Source organism: Cryptomeria japonica, chromosome 1, assembly GCF_030272615.1.
Source record: "Cryptomeria japonica chromosome 1, Sugi_1.0, whole genome shotgun sequence".
In the NCBI taxonomy this organism is placed as follows: domain Eukaryota; kingdom Viridiplantae; phylum Streptophyta; class Pinopsida; order Cupressales; family Cupressaceae; genus Cryptomeria; species Cryptomeria japonica.
Genome location: NC_081405.1, coordinates 650,125,225 through 650,143,809, shown reverse-complemented (window position 1 = coordinate 650,143,809; position 18,585 = coordinate 650,125,225). Strand labels below are relative to the sequence as shown.

The 18,585-nt window shown below is 33.3% G+C and overlaps 1 protein-coding gene across 1 annotated transcript; it reads left to right on the top strand.

Annotated features, from left to right (window-relative positions):
• The first annotated feature begins 7,852 nt into the window (after nt 1-7,852).
• On the top strand, nt 7,853-15,275 carry LOC131050505 (heavy metal-associated isoprenylated plant protein 41). Its single transcript, XM_057984697.2, has 3 exons — nt 7,853-8,382; nt 14,401-14,551; nt 14,668-15,275. Exons 1-3 carry the CDS (start codon nt 8,305-8,307, stop codon nt 15,141-15,143), a joined length of 705 nt encoding a protein of 234 aa, XP_057840680.1. The 5' UTR covers nt 7,853-8,304; the 3' UTR covers nt 15,144-15,275.
• Nucleotides 15,276-18,585: the final 3,310 nt, after the last annotated feature.

Below are 18,585 nucleotides of genomic sequence, written 5' to 3'. Positions count from 1 at the left end.
AAATGATGTGTAAGGCTTTTATCAATTAAGGGTTTTAAGATTTGTAAATTGATTGTGCACTATTTTTGTTTAAATATTGTGTGGTCCAAGGTTTTAGAATTTGTAAATGGACTTTAGAAAATTTTGGTTCATTTTTGTGCTTGCAATCTTATCTTTGTACTTACATAGTGAATTGACATATGATTTGCAATCAAGATTGGGAGGTATTATCAAATTGTCCAATCTTGAGCCTTAAAATGTCGTATATTCCACCATATGGAAACAAAATCAGAAACACATCTTTATTATAACTTTCATTTATATATTCATACAATAAAATTACTCAATAACAATTATATCTATGAAGAATTTTATCAATAAACAGAATTAAGAAGTTATACAATGTTTCTAGGCACTTCATGTCTTCAAATCTTCAAACCCTCTTGTTTTCAACTTTTTTAGTTGCACTCCCCTTTGGAAATTTATTTTTTTTTCTTTGTTCTTATTAAGAAAATCATCATGAAATAAAGAGTCATTAACCATATTATGATAAAGAACAATCATTGTGTTCGAGGAAGAAAAAAAAAAAAAAAAAAAAAAAAAATGAATGGGGAGGAGGTCCTAAGTTTAGAGAAGTAAAACATGTATAGTCTATATCACAAGAATCTTGAAGGAAAGATTAAGCAAGACCCAAACAATCAAGAAAGAAATTCATAAATGGATAAGGGAATTCATAAATGGGCAAGGGAAGCTATTATTCGATGTATATATAATATGTTGAAGAAGAGTAATGAGAGGTGCGAAATATATGAGATCATTGATATGAATCAAAGCATGGAGGGTAAATATTCTTAAAACTTAAAACATTGCCATGTTTATGCAAATGGTATCACTAGTCATTGAAAAATATAGGTAACATGAAGCTCACGGAAAAGTGATGTTAGGGTAGGGTAAGTGAATGGAAGTGGAGACTGGAAAAAAGTCTCTTTAAGTGTTTTTTCTCAAATTTATTCAAAGGTATTAAGTATATCATATGACATATTTTTAATAAAATATTAAAGAAGACATGTCCTAATATATTTTTTTCTAACAAAATATAATATTTTTAAAAATATTTGGAAAGCACAAGAAATCATAGGAAAAAATATGAAAAATGGAAATTTTCTAGATCCTCTATCAAGTTTCTTAACCTTGAAAGATTCATTTGGTAGAACCTTACTAACAAAGGAAAACCACTTGTTCTCCTTCAAGGTTGCTTTTCAAAAGCTTAGTATATAAAAGACATTAGATTATTTATAGAAACTATTAATAATAATCATCTTAAAATTTAGTGTAAAATTAGTAGTAAATAATTAAGCTATTAGTAGTAAGCTACCTCCAACTCCTAGGAGGACCTCCTCAATTCTAAGAGGAACTTGAAAAATTATCCCACTTAGTGTGCTTCTTAGATAAGAATGGTTTGATTAAGAATATTTTTTAATAAAAAGAATTAAACTTAATAATCTTTCTCTTAAGCTTATTTATAGAACATTACATAACTCTCATGAGATTACTAATTCCATTAATACTTGTTGGAATTTTGATTTTGATGATAAAATCTGTTATAAATCTTTTAAAAGATTAAGGAGTAATATTGTTGAGCCTAAAATTGCATGGTGTAAATGGTTGATTATTACTCATAAACTTCTAATGATGATCTATGTTGTTTTGTTTAAAAGAAAGCTGAAAATATTAGACATATATTCTTTGATTGTTTCTTTGCTAAAAAAAAATACTCATTTTTTACTCAATTATCGTGCAATCAACTTTGACATTAGAGATTTCTATAGAAAAATTATAGAGATTGCTTAAAGAGGGAACGACAACAGTCAACAGGGATGAGATTATATATGAAACAGTTTGGCCATTTAACAAAGCTTAAAATGTTTGTTGTATGTAGAGTTACTTGGCGTTTCAAAGATGATACAATGAAAAGCATTCATCTGAAATCCCAAGTTAATGATCTCAACTATCAAAGAGGACCAAGGTTCCACATTAACCATGGAGAGAGACTCATAGTGGAGATTGCTAGGTCCAATGATGATGTGTCTGCTATAGAGTTGTCCTTGAAGGATATGGACTCCTCTTGCAGAAACTTTTAACATAGGATATGTTATAGTAAACTATTGAATCTCCTTTTTTTATAGGTTGTATATGTTGTAAACTATAGGTGTTGATGAGAAACCAACTCTACAGCTCCCAAGGATCACCTGCATGCAAACCCGTCATAGAAGGAGAGAAGCAAAACCAAAGCTATGGAGACCAGAATTTAATGATCTAGAAAAGAGGACTAATACTGATTGTGCTAGAATAATGGAATACAATTACTTAAATTACAAAGAGAGAATCCTTATAAAATGATACTAGAAACCCTAAAGGAGAAAACCTTAAAGAATTATAAGATGCCTAAGTTTAGCTTAAGCGTAGAGTATAATAGAGTAATAATTAAATAAATAATTATTAGCCACAACATGATAACTCTAACACCCCCCTTAAGATGAACTTAGGGAGTAGCTAAAAAAAAGTAAGGACTAAAAAATGCATGTAAACAAAATGCATGAAAGTAACAATGGGTCCCACCAACTAGACCTGGTGAGGTACTCAAGTACAAAAGATCTCTCACAACTGGAGAAAAGGAGAAAACCTCATGGGAAAAACTCCTCTCCTAACGAGAGAAATACAAGTGAAGGATTGAAGAAGCCTCCAAACAAGAGAATATCCTTGAAAAAAGGAACAAAGGAGGAACATGAGAACACCACTGAAACATGAAGCTGCAAACACTGTCGAAGAATAATTGTCGATTTGAAGAACCTCCACTGAAATAGAAGATGATTAGGTAGTGAAGACTATAATCTGCATGAGTGCCCTCAAATAACACTACTCGAATCAGATGGAAAACAAAGGCAAACAACTGAACTCGAAGATACAGATGGCAAAAACACCAAAGTCTGAAGAGTTGATCAATCAAAGATGAAAGGTTGCCTCTAAAAATAGGAATGAAAGAGTGTCCATATGGTAAATGATCCATTTCATCGAAATGCATAGGTAACTAGCCACTGCATCCACCTAGTACATAGGAACAAATATTGAATACATAGCTCACTCTAACGAACCAAGGAAGCATTAGAACCAACAACCAATAGGAGAAACCCCCCGTAATGCTGACAAGGGAGAGGTGACAGGTACACTAAAATTGAATGCCAAGAAAAACTGCATGATGAAGAACTAGGAACATTGAGAGTGTAGCAGAAAGTACAAACACATATAAATGCTGCTGTCATGGAAGGAACACTCACTTAACACACATCATGAGGCTAATGTCATGGAAGGAATACTCATGTGACAAAGGTAGATGGTAAAAAAAGGTAAACATCAAACCCCCTATGGCACTTTATAATGGAGTGAGAGTACAATAAGGCACAAGATGTGCAAGATCCCAACCATTCAAAGCATAGTGACATTTTATCTTAGTGCATTTGCAAAAAGGAAAATGCTTACAAAATAATGTATACAGCTCTCAAAGAAGACAAAAGGTTGGAAATACAAAAATAATAGCCAAAGATGAATCATCCCACACAATGAAAAGGATCGAAGGAGCTTAAACATCCAATATATTCGCTAGAGTGCATAAATGCAAAACATTGAATAAAATGTACCTAGAGTAGAATCTAGAAAGAAGACCCATATCACTGAAAATTTTACAAAACCAGCTTTCCAACAACATCTCATGTGCCAAAAATGGAGCCCGGATGCTCAAGATATGCCTCTCGGAGTGCAAAAACAAACTTCTGGCTTTGACGTCAAAAAAAGACATCAAAACAGAAAAAATAAAAAAATAAAAAAAAAAATAAAAAAGAAAAGAAAAGATCAAACCTCCAAATCTTAAGAGAGCTCAAAAAGAGCTTTCCGACGCCTATTCGTTTGCCAAAATATGACTCCGTTTGCCCAAGTTATGGAAAAAAAATGACCCCCTATCAAAAAGCATGCAAATAAGTGTCAAGAGTGGTGAGAAGGCGGAGGTGGCAGGTGGGCCAGGCTGAGTGGCGGTGGAGGTGGCGCTGTGGGCGATGCTACTATGTCAATAGCTGCTGACGGCGGCAGGACGGTAAGCGGTTTACTGCTCATCACAGCTGTTTAAGAACCGTCGGCGACAGCTGCTATTCGCGACGGTCAATAAACTGCTAGCGACAACTGCAGCGGTTTAAAAAACCATCGACGACATTCTGACCCGGGTATCCCATGAAACTGCCCAAAACAATTTATTAATTTTTTTTTCTAATTTTTTTAACGAATTTCTCGAAATTTGTGCCCCAAAAAGGGCGAAAACAAAAAAAATCCAAAGGCCAAAGTTGTCCAAATTGGACAAATTTAATATGAAAATGGGGATTTTGGGGTGTTCTGAGCTCAACGATGAGGTCCGTTTGAGCCCAAAATGTCCAAAATCAAAGAAGCACCCCAGATCCAAATAAAAAACTCTGAAAATTTTGAAACCTTCAAAGCTCCAAAAAATATTCAAAAACAAGAATAGGCAGCAGCAGATCTGAGCTCTAATACCATATAGGTGTTGAGGAAAAATCAACTCTACAACTCCCAAGGATCACCTGCATGCAAACCTGTTATAGAAGGAGAGAAGCAAAAACAAAACTATGGAGGCCAGAATTCAATGATCCAAAAAAGAGGAGTCATATTGATTGTGCAAGAATAATGCAATACAATTATTTACATTACAAAAAGAGAATCCTTATAAAAGGATACTAGAAACCCTAAAGGAGAAAACCTTAAAGAATTATAAGATGCTTAAGTTTAACTTAAGCGTAGAGTATAATAGCCACAACATGATAACTCTAACACCCCTCTTAAGATGAACTTAGGGAGTAGCTAAAACCAAGTAAGGACTAAAAAATGCATGTAAACAAAATGCATGAAAGTAACAATGGGTCCCGACAACTAGGCCTGATCAGGTACCCAAGTACAAAAGATCTCTCACAACTGAAGAAAAGGAGAAAACCTCATGGGAAAAACTCCTCTCCTAAAGAGAGAAATACAAGTGAAGGATTGAAGAAGCCTGCAAACAAGAGAATATCCCAGAATAAAGGAACAAAGGAGGAACATGAAGAACACCACTGAAGCATGAAGCTGCAAACACTGTCGAAGAATAATTGTCGATCTGAAGAACCTTTGCTGAAATAGAAGATTATCAGGTAGAGAAGACTGTAATCTGCGTGAGTTCCCTCAAATAACACTACTAGAATCAGATGGCAAACAAAGGCAAACAACTGAACTCGAAGATGCAGATGGCAAAAACACCAAAGTCTGAAGAGCTGATCAATCGAAGATGGAAGGTTGCCTCTAAAAATAGGAATGAAAGAGTGTCCATATGGTAAATGATCCATCTCACTGAAATGCATAGGTAACTAGCCATTGCATCCGCCTAGTACATAGGAACAATTACTGAATACATAGCTCACTCCAACGAACCAAGGAAGCATTAGAACCAACAACCAACAAGAGAAACCCCCCATAATGCTGACAAGGGAGAGGTGATAGGTGCACTAAAATTGAATGTCAAGAAAAATTACATGACAAAGAACTAGGAACATCGAGAGTGTATTAGAAAGTACAAACACATATAAATGCTAATATCGTGGAAGGAACACTCACTTGACACACATCATGAGGCTAATATCGTGGAAGGAACACTCATGTGACAAAGGCAGATGGTAAACAAAGGCAAACATCAAACCCCCCATGGCACTTTATAATGGATTACGATTACAATAAGGCACAAGATGTGCAAGATCCCAACCATTCAAAGCATGGTGACATTTTATCTCAGTGCGTTTGCAAAAAGGAAAATGCTTACAAAATAATGTATACAATGCTCAAAGAAGTCAAAACGTTGGAAATACAAAAATAATAGCCAAAAATGAATCATCCCACACAAAGAAAAGGATGCTAGGAGCTGAAACATCCAAGACATTCACTAGAGTGCATAAATGTAAAACACTAAATAAAATGTACCTAGAGAAGAATCTGGAAAGAAGACCCATACCACTGAAAAGTGCACAAAACTAGCTTTCCAACAACATCTCACGTGCCAAAAAAGGAGCTCGGATGCTCAGGATATGCCTCTTGGAGTGCAAAAACAAACTTCTGGCTTTGATGTCAAAAAAAGAAATCAAAACAGAAAAAACAGAAGATCAAACCTCCAGATCTTAAGAGAGATCGAAAAGAGCTTTCCGATGCCTATTCGTTTGCCAAAATATGACTCTGTTTGCCCAAATTATGGTGTAAAAATGACTCTCCTATCAAAAAGCATGCAAATAAGTGTCAGGAGTGGTGACAGGGCGGAGGTGGTAGGTGGGCCAGGCTGAGCGGCGGCAGAGGTGGCATTGTGGGGGGCGCTACTATGTCAACAGTTGCTGACAGCGGCGGGATTGCAGACGGTTTACCGCTCGTCGCAGCGGTTTAAGAATCGTCGGTGACAGCGGCTATCCGCGATGGTCATTAAACTGCTGGCGATAGCCATAGCGGTTTAAAAAACCACCGATGGCATTCCGACCTGGGTATCCCGTAAAACTGCCCAAAACAACTTATCAATTTTTTTCTGATTTTTTAATGAATTTCTCGAAATTTGTGCCCAAAAAAGGGCAAAAACAAAAAAAAAATCCAGATGCCAAAGTTGTCCAAATTGGACAAATTTTATATGAAAATAGGGGTTGAAGAAAAATCAACTCTACAGCTCCCAAGGATCACATGCATGCAATCCTGTTACAGAAGGAGAGAAGCAAAAACAAAGCGATGTAGGCCAGAATTCAATGATCCAAAAAAGAGGAGTCATATTGATTGTGCAAGAATAATGCAATACAATTATTTAAATTACAAAAAGAGAATCCTTATAAAAGGATACTAGAAACCCTAAAGGAGAAAACCTTAAAAAATTATAAGATGCCTAAGTTTAGCTTAAGTGCATAGTATAATAGACTAATAATTAACTAAATATTTATTAGCCACAAAACATCAATCCATGTAAATCCATGTAATTTTGTATTCGATCTTTTTGATGAGAAAGGAATTTCAAATGAACAAGAATAATTGAATTATGCTCATAAAACATCAATTAAAGTATAATAAGAATCCCTTCCAATTATAAGATAAAATTTGAAATATCACACACTCAATATATCTATAAAAATGTTTAAGAAAAATCCATCAAATATAAAATCACATGAATACAATAATATCCAATGCAAACTAAACAAACACATTCCATATTTATAGATTTATAAATGATCAGATTCACAAACAATGTAATTAACTTTTTTTCCTTCGCACTTGCACATAATAATGCCCTCTCTAAGAATTTAATTGCATGATAATAAAATCAATTCCTGTTACACCTACATTAGATATTTGTATGATGAAAATCACTTTAATTACATCAGAATATAACCTCTCACACCCACTTTATTTACAATTCTCGAGAATTCAAATCACACTTGACGCATAATCATGTCTCCTCCAAAAACTTTAATTACACCTTAATAGAATCAAAACCTTTTTCTCAAACATATTCCAGTTAGAATTCAAATCACACTTTACGCATGATCATGTCTCCTCCAAAAACTTTAATTACACCTTAATAGAATCAAAACCTTTTTCTCACACATATTCCAGTTACAGTTTACTTTACTGTAATAAAAACCTTTTTCTCACACATATTCCAATTACAATCTACTTTACTGTAATAAAAACATTTTTCTCACGCATTGAAATTACAATCTACTTTACTGTAATCGAAAACTTTTTCTCACACATTCCAATTACGATCTACTTCACTGTTGTATGAATCGCTAAGATGGATTCATCATAAACAATTTGGAATGAATCCAGATCGATCAGAGAAGAGATTTGTTTCAATGTGGTAACTTCTAAGCAAAGACATGAATTTTCTGTAGCTTCTCAGAGGAAAGTTGTGCAGTACGATAACTTTCGACCAGTACGCATGTTTTATGAATCAAATGAAAAGACCCACGACGATTCTTACACCCTTATCACACATACCCAGAATATTTGCAAAATCACTTTCCTACTCAATCCACCTTTGTAGTTAACTTTCGGCATTACTGTTAAGAAATCCAGTATTCTTTTTCTTACATGCTAAGCTTTGGCTGTTCTGTTTCTTGTTGATGAAGTCAACCACATTGAAACCCTAATGCTATAATATTGGGCTGTTGGCCTGTTGGGAAACAATTGTTTCATTTTTAATCCTGGCAAGAGAAATCTATGATGGGGCAGCCTCCATATTCCAGAACAACCATTGATGAATTACTCAGGTTGATAGAAAGAGCAGGTCTTTTTGAGGTAAGTTTGCTTTCCTTGCGTATGTTTTAATTTTTACTCAATTCTGTAAATTTATCTAAAGGAGTACTGGTATTTGGTCGTGCTTCAATGTACTATAATGGCATTATAGTGAAGAGGTGGAGAGGTATCAAGCTATTTTAAAGCTTTGCCAGAGTTGGTTTGAAAAAAATATGCTACCCACAACTTATGGTAACTTATGGTTTGGGTCTGTCTATTGGTATACGTTTGTTTAGAATGATAATTGGAGGGTTCAGTGAAATGAGGCTATGAATTTGACCTCAGGCTTGATGGGTGATGAGATCGAAAATGCGGTGCGTACCCTTCCCCTTGATGTTGTTGAAGAGGTTAGACAAGATTGTGCTATGGCGCTCCGTAATGCTAAACCTCCTAAATTCAACATCCCTAAAGCTGAGTTGTTGGCCTTTAATAATCTCATGCGCAATAATGACCTTATCATCTCAAGAGCAGACAAGGGTAATGCCACGGTCATTATGAGCAAACCAGATTACTTGGCCAAAATGGAAGTCCTCGTCTCGAATTCTAGCAGTTGCAAAATTTAATTGCCTAACCCGTGCCCGAAGATTTTGAAGGCAATTAGAGCTGCTATTTCCAACTCCTCATTGGATGATTCTACCAAACTTTGTCTTCTTCCTTCTAAGGAAGTGACCCCGCATATTTATGGGGTCCCAAAAATTCACAAAGCCAACATTCCTTTGAGACCCATTGTTGACACCATTGGGTCTCCGACTTACAAGCTAGTCGCTTTTCTTGCCAAATTAATTTCTGTGCTTGTTGGTAACTCCAACTCCTCCATCAAAGTTTCCAACCAATTTGTCCAATTTATCAAGGACACCAAGTTGGACACTCAAGACATTCTTGTGAGCTTCGATGTGGTGTCCCTCTTCACCAAGGTCCCTATCCTAGACTCCATCGAGATTGTCAAGCTTAAGGTCAGCGAGGAGATCGCCTCTTTGGTGAAACTTTGCTTAAGGTCAACCTTCTTCTCCTTCCAAGGCATTATCTATGAACAAGTTGATGGAGTAGCCATGGGCTCTCCTCTCTCATCGGTGATTGCCAACTTATTCATGGAGCATTTTGAGGAGGTGGCCTTACATTCTTTCCCCCTCAAGCCAAAGTGGTGGAAACGATACATGGATGACACCAATGTCTGTTGGCCCCATGGCTTGGACATGTTAGAGGAGTTTCATGCTCACCTCAACAACATTTCTCCTTCTATTGCCTTCACCAAAGAACTTGAATCCAACAACCTTTTATCTTTTCTCGATGTCTTAATCTGTAAAAAGCCAAATGGATCCCTTGGCCGTTGGGTGTCTCACAAATCTACCCACACTGACCTATATCTTCATTCTACTTCTCATCACCACCCTAGCCAGAAAGTTGGGATCCTAAAAACCCTGGCGTTAAGAGCCCATCGGATTTGTGATGAGAACAACTTAGACCAAGAGCTCTCTCATCTTCGTCAAGTCTTCAAATGGAATGGCTACTCGAACAAACAGATCTCTAGGGCCTTCCTCCAAGCCAAATCTTATTACCTTTCCATCTCTAATCCCCGACCCTCCCCGCCATCTCAAGCCCCGTTTGTCTCTCTCCCTTATGTTGAAGGCATATCGCACAAGATCTCAAAAATCCTTGGGAAAAAAGGTCTCTGGTGCGCCTTCCAACTTGTTTCCAGCATTAAGAGGCATGCCCCTCAGCTTAAGGATGCTAGGGATGCCTTCTTAGAGTCAGGTGTCTACAAGATTGTATGCTCTTGCGGTACTCCATACATTGGTGAAACAGGTCGTCCGTTCATGACTAGAATAAAAGAGCATTGTGCCGACATCAAGCACGAACGGGCCCTCAAATCAGCCTTAAATGAGCATTCGTCTACTACCAAGCACCATATTTGTTTGGAGGACACTCAAATATTGTGCAGGGAGAATAATTTTTTCAAGAGAAAAGTCAAAGAGGCCATTGCTATTATTCATCACCCCTCCAATCTTAATCGTGACGATGGGTTAAACCTCAGTATCTTGTGGCACCCTCTGCTTTCTATCCTCCAGCACCATCCCCACCCTCCGCCTTGACTTCTCCCCCTCTTTCTTTTTCCTTTGTGTGTCTCCCTCTCCCCCTTTGATTTATTTGCATATTTGTATATTTGCATTGATATATACGTATATTGATATTTACATATGTATATTTATATTTGCATATGGCTATTGGTATATGTTAATGCTTATATACATATATGGTTTTGTGTCTATGCCTTTTGGTATAGGTATGTGTTTATACACATTTTTGTAATTGTTTATATATATATATTTACTTATATTTTGTTGGCTCTATTTCTCTTTCTCTTTTTTGTTTTTTAGTGGTTTGTGTGTGTTGCTTGGCATTCCATTTTCTTTTCCTTAGGTGGTTATTCCTAGGAGTTTTTTGGTCTCCCTTCCTTCAGGTGGTCCTTTTTCTTTTTCTTTTCCTTTCTCCTTGTTCCTCATGCCCTCCCCCACCCCACTCCTCTTTTTATTTTGTCTCAAATCTGCAACTCAACATCTTTCATATCTTTAGAATCCAGAAAAATAAACTAGTAATGTATATAAATACAAGTAAAATTCAAACATGCATTTTTAAAATCAAATCAAAATAAAAGCCAGAAGGATATCTTTCTGCATTTGTTCATGGATATTTTAAAAGATAAGTATATTAATTGATGAGCAAGAGGTAATTTTTTTAATCGGTGTGTCAAATTATGATGTTTCATGAAAAATTTATTACATAAATATTTTAATAAAAAATGTAAAAATTGATTACTTCAAATAAATATTTCAAAGGTTGGGAGAAAAATCGAAATCAAAATCTTACAACTCATAACCATTACAAAAACATGCAATTACAAATAGTATGAACGTCATAATTAGAATAGACTAGGTGAGTAGAAAGAAAGAGAAGGAACAATCAATTTTGCAAAAACCCCTTAGTCCTTGAGCAATACAAATCCTCATTAACAAATACAAATTTCAAACATTCTCTAAAAACAAAACCTAATTCTTATAAAGAACCTAAATTTGATAATTATATAATTGTATTTAGTAATTTTTATCAAAAATACAACTAAATGTTTTAGAAGACTATATGGCATCAAAGTTTTTTTAACAAACTATACAAAATTATATAAGACCATCATAATATATATTTAATTATTAATATTCATAAATCTAATATTCAATTATGCTCTCTAGCTATCTTATTGTGATAATGAATAGTGAAAAGTGATCTAATAGGTTCTTAAGAAAATATGTTAACATAAGTTAATTCCGAAATTTAGTAAGCTATATTTATAGATTGTGAAAATTTTATGTCTTTTAATTGTATTTGTTTTTTGCATAAACATCATCAGATGTTAGAAAGCTGAAGGAATAGAAAGATGATGGATCACAAATGCTATGAAAACATTGATAAAAAAACACACACAATCTCTTCTAAAAATAAAATTATAGATTGTAGAAAAGTAATTATAATTTTTTAAATTAATTGATAAAAAACACACACAATCTCTTCCAAAAATAAAATTATATATTGTGTATTGCAGAAAACTAATTATAATTCTTTAAATTAGTTAGAATGCTTTGTATCTAGACCTTACAGGACACTATAAGTATATATTGATAGATTAATTAATTAAAAATAAAAAACATTTGTATTATTTTGATTACAACTAATTAATAAATAAATAATATAAACTTTGTATTTCATGCTGGATAGACGTGGAAATGCACTTCATGCTGTACGATATGCTCTGAAATTCTCTTTAATGCTTTCACACTAAAACATTAAATTCACAAAATCTAATTTCTTTTTTCCACCACAATATCAAATCTCTTTGTTTTCAACAGCACTCTTTATCTGTACTTGCGTACAGTTTGAACAGTGAAACTATAAATTTGAGCACACAAGGATTTGTACCCCTGACCTCTTGGTAAGTAATTGAATTGAATAATAATTTTTTTAATAAGTTTAGAAATCAGTAGTCTAAGAGATCAAGAATCAAAATTCCAAACAATTTTAAAGTTTTTTTTAGTGTAGATTCTTTTTCTGTGAATTTTAATCAAGAAGCCAGCAGTTATGAATAGTCTTACCTTCTCAAATAGTTTATGTAGACTACTAACTTCCAAATCATTTTTATATTGCATACATATGCCTTCATAATCATAAGCATAAGCAACACAATCTATGATAAAGTGTCATTTTGTTTCAACCATCCCTCTATTGCAGAAAATGCAGTTTCTATCACCCCACTCTTCTTTTGGGACGTCTATGGCTGTCTCATACCTAAGATGGTGTGAAACACATGTTACTAAAAATCTAGGTTTTTTTTTTATTGTGACCCTCAGATAACCTTTTTTCCACTAATCTGATTTGATCACATGACAATCTTAAATTTTTTTAATATCAATTTCTTTATTATCTCTTCATTTGTGTTGGGGCATTCGTACAATTTAATGTCCCACTAACCCATCCACTTGTTACTTCCTTTCATTCAAAACTTCTTTTTCGAATTTGATTCTTCTTCCACACCTATTTTAGACCAGTTATGTGTATCCATATTTTCAATTTTTTTATTTAACTTATTAAAAAATTTATAGCTGATACTTCTATTAGAAGCATTCCTGCTTCAGCCAAAAATATATAAAATCTTAAATTTTGACTTTGAAATTGCTAGTAATGAAACAGACTGGCCTAGTGGCACTACTACTTTATTCTTCGTACAGGATAGATAGGTTACCGTCTATGACAGAAATGCAAATTCTCTTTGATTGGAAAGAAAATAAAATATGACAGAAACTTTATAGATCGACACCTGCGAAAGATCGGCCAAGATTTTTTCATTCCATGTAATTACTTCCCAACCAGGGAAGGACGGGGTGGGGGCCACGCTATTTAAGCCCGCTGAGATCAAGTATTACCAGACACAGAAATTGAGCGCAGACATATACTCCAAAGGAAAAAGATCCATGCATATATACCCTATTTCATCCCAACAAAAATCTGGGCAAATTCCCTAATTTTTAGGTTTTCCATTTCATATTGTTTGTCAGAGAAGCTTGGAGCTGCTAGGCTAAGGTGAAACCCCCTTCAATTTTCCCGGGTGCCAAAGTTCATTATACTTTCCAATCATGGAAAATCTTGTGACCTCTTATGAGGAATCACTAAGGCTGGAAGAAGTATCAGTGCTGTTTCAGGTAAGTTGCTTTCTCTTGGTCATACTGGTAATGATATGAACTGTATGCGTGCTATATTTGGGTAGAGTTACGAATGAAGGGATAATATTCTGAATTTAATGTTGTGGAATTTTGAGAATGCTGTTGCAATTGTGATCGGGAAGGAGGGAGTGTTGTGTTTTCGGGTTTTTCTTTGCCAATTTCTGTAGGATGTGATTATGAGAGTAATGGGTAACTGAGATTTTCGAAAGTACAGAACGAAGGAATAACAGTTTATGTAGGTGTTCGTTAAAAGTGTAAGGGATTGTGCTTTACAGTCTGTTTTATCAGAGTATGTCCTAGGGGGAATTGGATGCATTCAATGACCTTATATGCGAATGTTATTAAGATGTGAGAATGATTGGCTGTGATTTTTAGATGTTATTTAAGCAAGTCAAAGCTTAGTATTGTTGATTAAAAAGTTCTTCCACAATTTAGTACCACAAACCCTTAAATTAATCTTAATAAACTGTTGAAATATAATAGCTTTGATTGATATTATCATTTTAAAATTGATTAAAAAATTCAGAAGTTCGTATAAATTTTGTATTAATACAGAAGATATCATAAATTCATACTTGTGTGAGTGAGATAACTCATTGGGCAGTCCAATTTCTGCACATAATCTCCTAATTTTGTTTGTGCTTTCAGAGCAGCAATTTGGTGGTATTAACTTGTAACTTGCAGACTTTATTCTTGTATTGTGATTCGGCTTAGCCCTACATTAACATGAGACAGAGTTGGTTTTCTTTGTTGGCAGAGGCAACCCATGGTGGAGAGGAAGATAATGCATTATTCTAGCTTGCAAACCATTCTGTTAGTCGGAGAGGGCAATTTCTCATTTTCTTCAGCTTTAGCTACTGCTTTTGAATCTGCAGAAAACATCGTCGCCTCCTCAATTGATAGTGAAGGTATGAATCAGAACTTGGAGATAAATAAATAAAAATTATGCTCTATTCACTTCTTCGTAATCTTTTTTGTTCCCAATATTTTAATTTGACTCTCCTCCTTATTGTTGTCAAAGCAGACAAAGTCTTAAGGGTTTATAATACAGCTCGTAGTTCAATTGAGAACTTGGAAAGTCGTAAAGCATTGGTACTGTATGAGGTAGATGCAACCAGATTGCATGAAATTGAAGAGCTAAGCACGAGGATATTTGATAGAGTTGTATTCAATCTCCCTCATGCGGGCTATTTTCCCGGTGGGGAATGCAGTAAAGAAGCCATCAAGAAGAACAGTGAGTTGCTAAGTATGTTTTTGGAGAGTGCTACCAAGCTATTGAGCTTGGATGGAGAAATCCATGTTACTAACAAGGTGGGGCCACCCTACAAAAAATGGAATTTAGAAGGAGCAGCAGAAAATTATGGCTTATATTTGAAGGAGTCTGTTAGTTTTCAGAAAGCAGATTACCCTGGTTATATGAATAAAAGGGGAAGTGGAGCCAAGATCAATAGAACCTTCCGTCTGGGAGAGTGTGAAACCTACATGTTCTCGGCTGTCTGAGTAGCATGCACCTGCTGTGTATGCCATGCCCCTTTGAGCTGTTTGTTTTATCATTCGAAGACATGGACAGACTTGTACTTTGTTGTCTTCAATCATACAATGAATTACTACAAGTCTTGGCTTTTTTTTGTGCTTGCAATCTTACCTTTTTGTTTGGAAAATGAATTGGCAAATGACAATAAACAATCAATAGGAGCTTTAGTAAGGAAAGGTTGGTGCTAGAAGAGGAATTATAAGGCTTGCAAGTAAAACATTGTCTAGGTCTAATGGTAAAATAATCTATGAAATCTAGGTCTAATAGTAAAATAATCTATGAAATCTTATGACAAATAAAGTACATATAATTAAGTATAACATTAATTAAATTATTTTTTTAGCTTTGTTAATTAAAAAAATATGAAATGTATGTAAAAAAATATCATCAAATATGAGGATGAGAAAGATTTACATAAATGTATTTGCCTTGTGTTCATGAAAAGAATGTGCATGAAATAAAAATTCATTAAACATAACGTATTCATTACTAAATATATCACCAATAGACCAAGAGTAAAAAAAGAAAAAAAAGGGAGCTTCCAAGTTTAGGGATAGAACATAATTAGGATCTTCGAGGAAAGATGAAGCAATACCTAAATAAACAAGACAAGGAAAGCTACCACTTGATGTATACATAATATGTTGAATAGGAGTATCATTATTGCATAATGGAATATCCAGATGTGTCATGAGAGGTGATGAGACTATATTGGATCTTTGATATGAATCAAAGCATGAAGAGGAAATGCTCTCAAAACTTAAAGCATTGCCATATTTATGCAAATGCTACCACTAGTCATAGGTAAAATAGAGGTAACATGATGCTCATGGAAAAATGATATGAGGGTAGGGTAAGTGAATGGTAGCGCCGGACCAAAAAAGTGTTAAAGTTTTGTGCTTGAATTTATTCAAAGTGCACACAAACACACAATTGATATGTGTGTCCTTTAGAAACAAAAAATTTTATTTTATTTTTCAAATTTAAATTATTTTTTTTTAAAAAGACAATAGATATATTTTTAGGATATATAAAAACATTATCAAAAGTAAATAAAAATATATTTATTCAAATGACTATAAAAATTATATAGCTTGATAATGTAGTAATGTCCTCACAACATTTTTTTATGAATTATGTAGTGTTTTGATTAATTAATAATATAGTTTAATCATAATTTAAATACAGTTTACTTATTATTTTAAAAGAATAGTTTAATTATTAATATACAATAATATTAAAGTTATCAATGCTATTGTGTATATAAAAAACAAAACATGATTATTGTATATTCAATTTTTAATATAAAATAAATAATAATAAAAGCAAACATAATTTTATTAAATTAATATAAATTAAGACAAAGGCCACATAAATAAAATAATGTATATAAATACATGTAAAAATGAAACATGAACTTTTAAATTCAAATTAAAAAAAAAAGAGTTGAATAAGCATTTTCAAAAGGATATCTTTCATCATTTGTAGATGGATTTTTAAAAGATAAGTATATTAATTGATAAGTAAGAGGTATTTTTTTATTAAATGTGTCAAGTTGTTTCATGGAGAATTTACTACATAACTTTTTTACTAAAATTGATTACATTGAAGAAACAGTACAAAGGCTAGAAAGAAAATTTACATGAAATTTCAAATAGTACATGACAAATATAAATAGAATGGTCTATTGATGATTATTATGGTTTTTGAAAACTGTTTGACTCATTGACATATTAATACATCGCTGAGACAAAAACTAATTCTTTTAAAGAACCTAAATTTAATAGTTGTATAATTGTATTTACTAATTTTTATCATAAAATGCAATTAAACTTTTTAGAAGACTATATGAGATAAAACAAAAAAATTCAACAAACTAAAAAAAAATTCTATAAGACCAATGTAATTTATATATAAAAAATCTATGATTGACTTTTTTCAAAACAATTTTAAATATTATATGCATCCAAAAAAGACTTTAACTTGAGAAAGAAACATGACCGTCAAATTTAGACTTACAATTATTATCATTAAAAATAATTATTAATATTCATAAATCAAATATTCAATTCTTATTTGAATAATGAATAGTGAAATGTGATCTAATACATTCTTTAAACAAACATGTTTACATAATTTAATTTAAAATTTAATAAATTCTTATTATAATTCTTTTTATTTATTTTAACTGATTATAATTCTTTAAATTAGTCCCAATGTTCTGTGTATCATAACTGTATCGTACCTATATCTTACAAGACTGTAGAAATATATATTAATAGTTTAATTAAATGAAAATAAAAAACATTTACATTTATTTTTATTGCAAATAATTAATAAATATGTGTGTTGATGTTTATTATTTTATTATAATCTTTTTCTCAACTTATTAAAAAAAAACCCACTCCATGTCGTACATATGCTCGGAAACTATCTGTAACCAAAACATTAAATTCGAGACATTAAATTTATACCTATCAGCTCTGACAGCAGAGATGCATCATAATACGTCTGCCAGTACTTCAAATCCTAAATTAATCTCTTTCCAATCTTTTTTCGTACTTCACAATCCTTATCAGACGAAATAGCTTTGGTTCCAGACCGTCCTGGCTAATTAGATCCAGTTTTAACATTTCCACTCAGTACGAAGCATTTAATGGATTACGTGTACACAGAAATGAAGCCTAGAAACCTCTGAAATAAAAAAATTTCCACTGCAACATTCAAAGAATTTTTCGCCTGGCAGACTTCTGTAAACGCAAAATTAATTCTTTTTGTTTTCTATAGCATTCTTTGTCTGTATTTGTGTGCACAGCCCTAATTGAAGTTCGATTACAGCGCACAACTTTTTTGTTAATGAAATGAATTGAATCGAAGACATGCATATCATATCAGCAATTTAAAAGATCAAGAGCCAAAATTTCTAAACAGTTTCAAGTTCTTTTTTGATGTGATTTTTCTGTTATGAATCTTAATCAAGAAGACTACTCATCTCTAAATTATTTATATATTTGAATTTTCATAAACAGCATAAGCTATCAGCCTTTAAATTATTTATATTAGTACCACAATCTATGATAAAGTTTCATTCTATTTCAACTACCTTTTTATTGCAGAAAATAGAGATTCTATCATCCCCCTCTTCTTTTGAGATAGTTCATCTCCGTGTTTCAGACCTAAGATGGTGTAAACCATTTTTCAATTGGATGGCTAAAAGTATAACTTTTCCTTTCATTGTGACTTGTCATATAATCTTTTTCACCATGTTCTTAGTTGGGGTTGATCTCTTTGACATAGAAAGATCTTTTTCAATCAATTTGAAAGTCCTACTTTTCTATAATGAATTTATTTATCTTTTCATTTGTGTTGGGGCATTCAAGCAGTTTAGTGTCCCACTTAACCATCCAC

Bases quoted from the DNA above. Each gene is read 5' to 3' on its own strand.
- LOC131050505 (XM_057984697.2), top strand. From the start codon at position 8,305: ATGATGGGGCAGCCTCCATATTCCAGAACAACCATTGATGAATTACTC. The intron at 8,383-14,400 runs GTAAGTTTGCTT...CTTTGTTGGCAG, and splicing joins AAAGAGCAGGTCTTTTTGAG to AGGCAACCCATGGTGGAGAG. The intron at 14,552-14,667 runs GTATGAATCAGA...TTGTCAAAGCAG, and splicing joins CTCCTCAATTGATAGTGAAG to ACAAAGTCTTAAGGGTTTAT.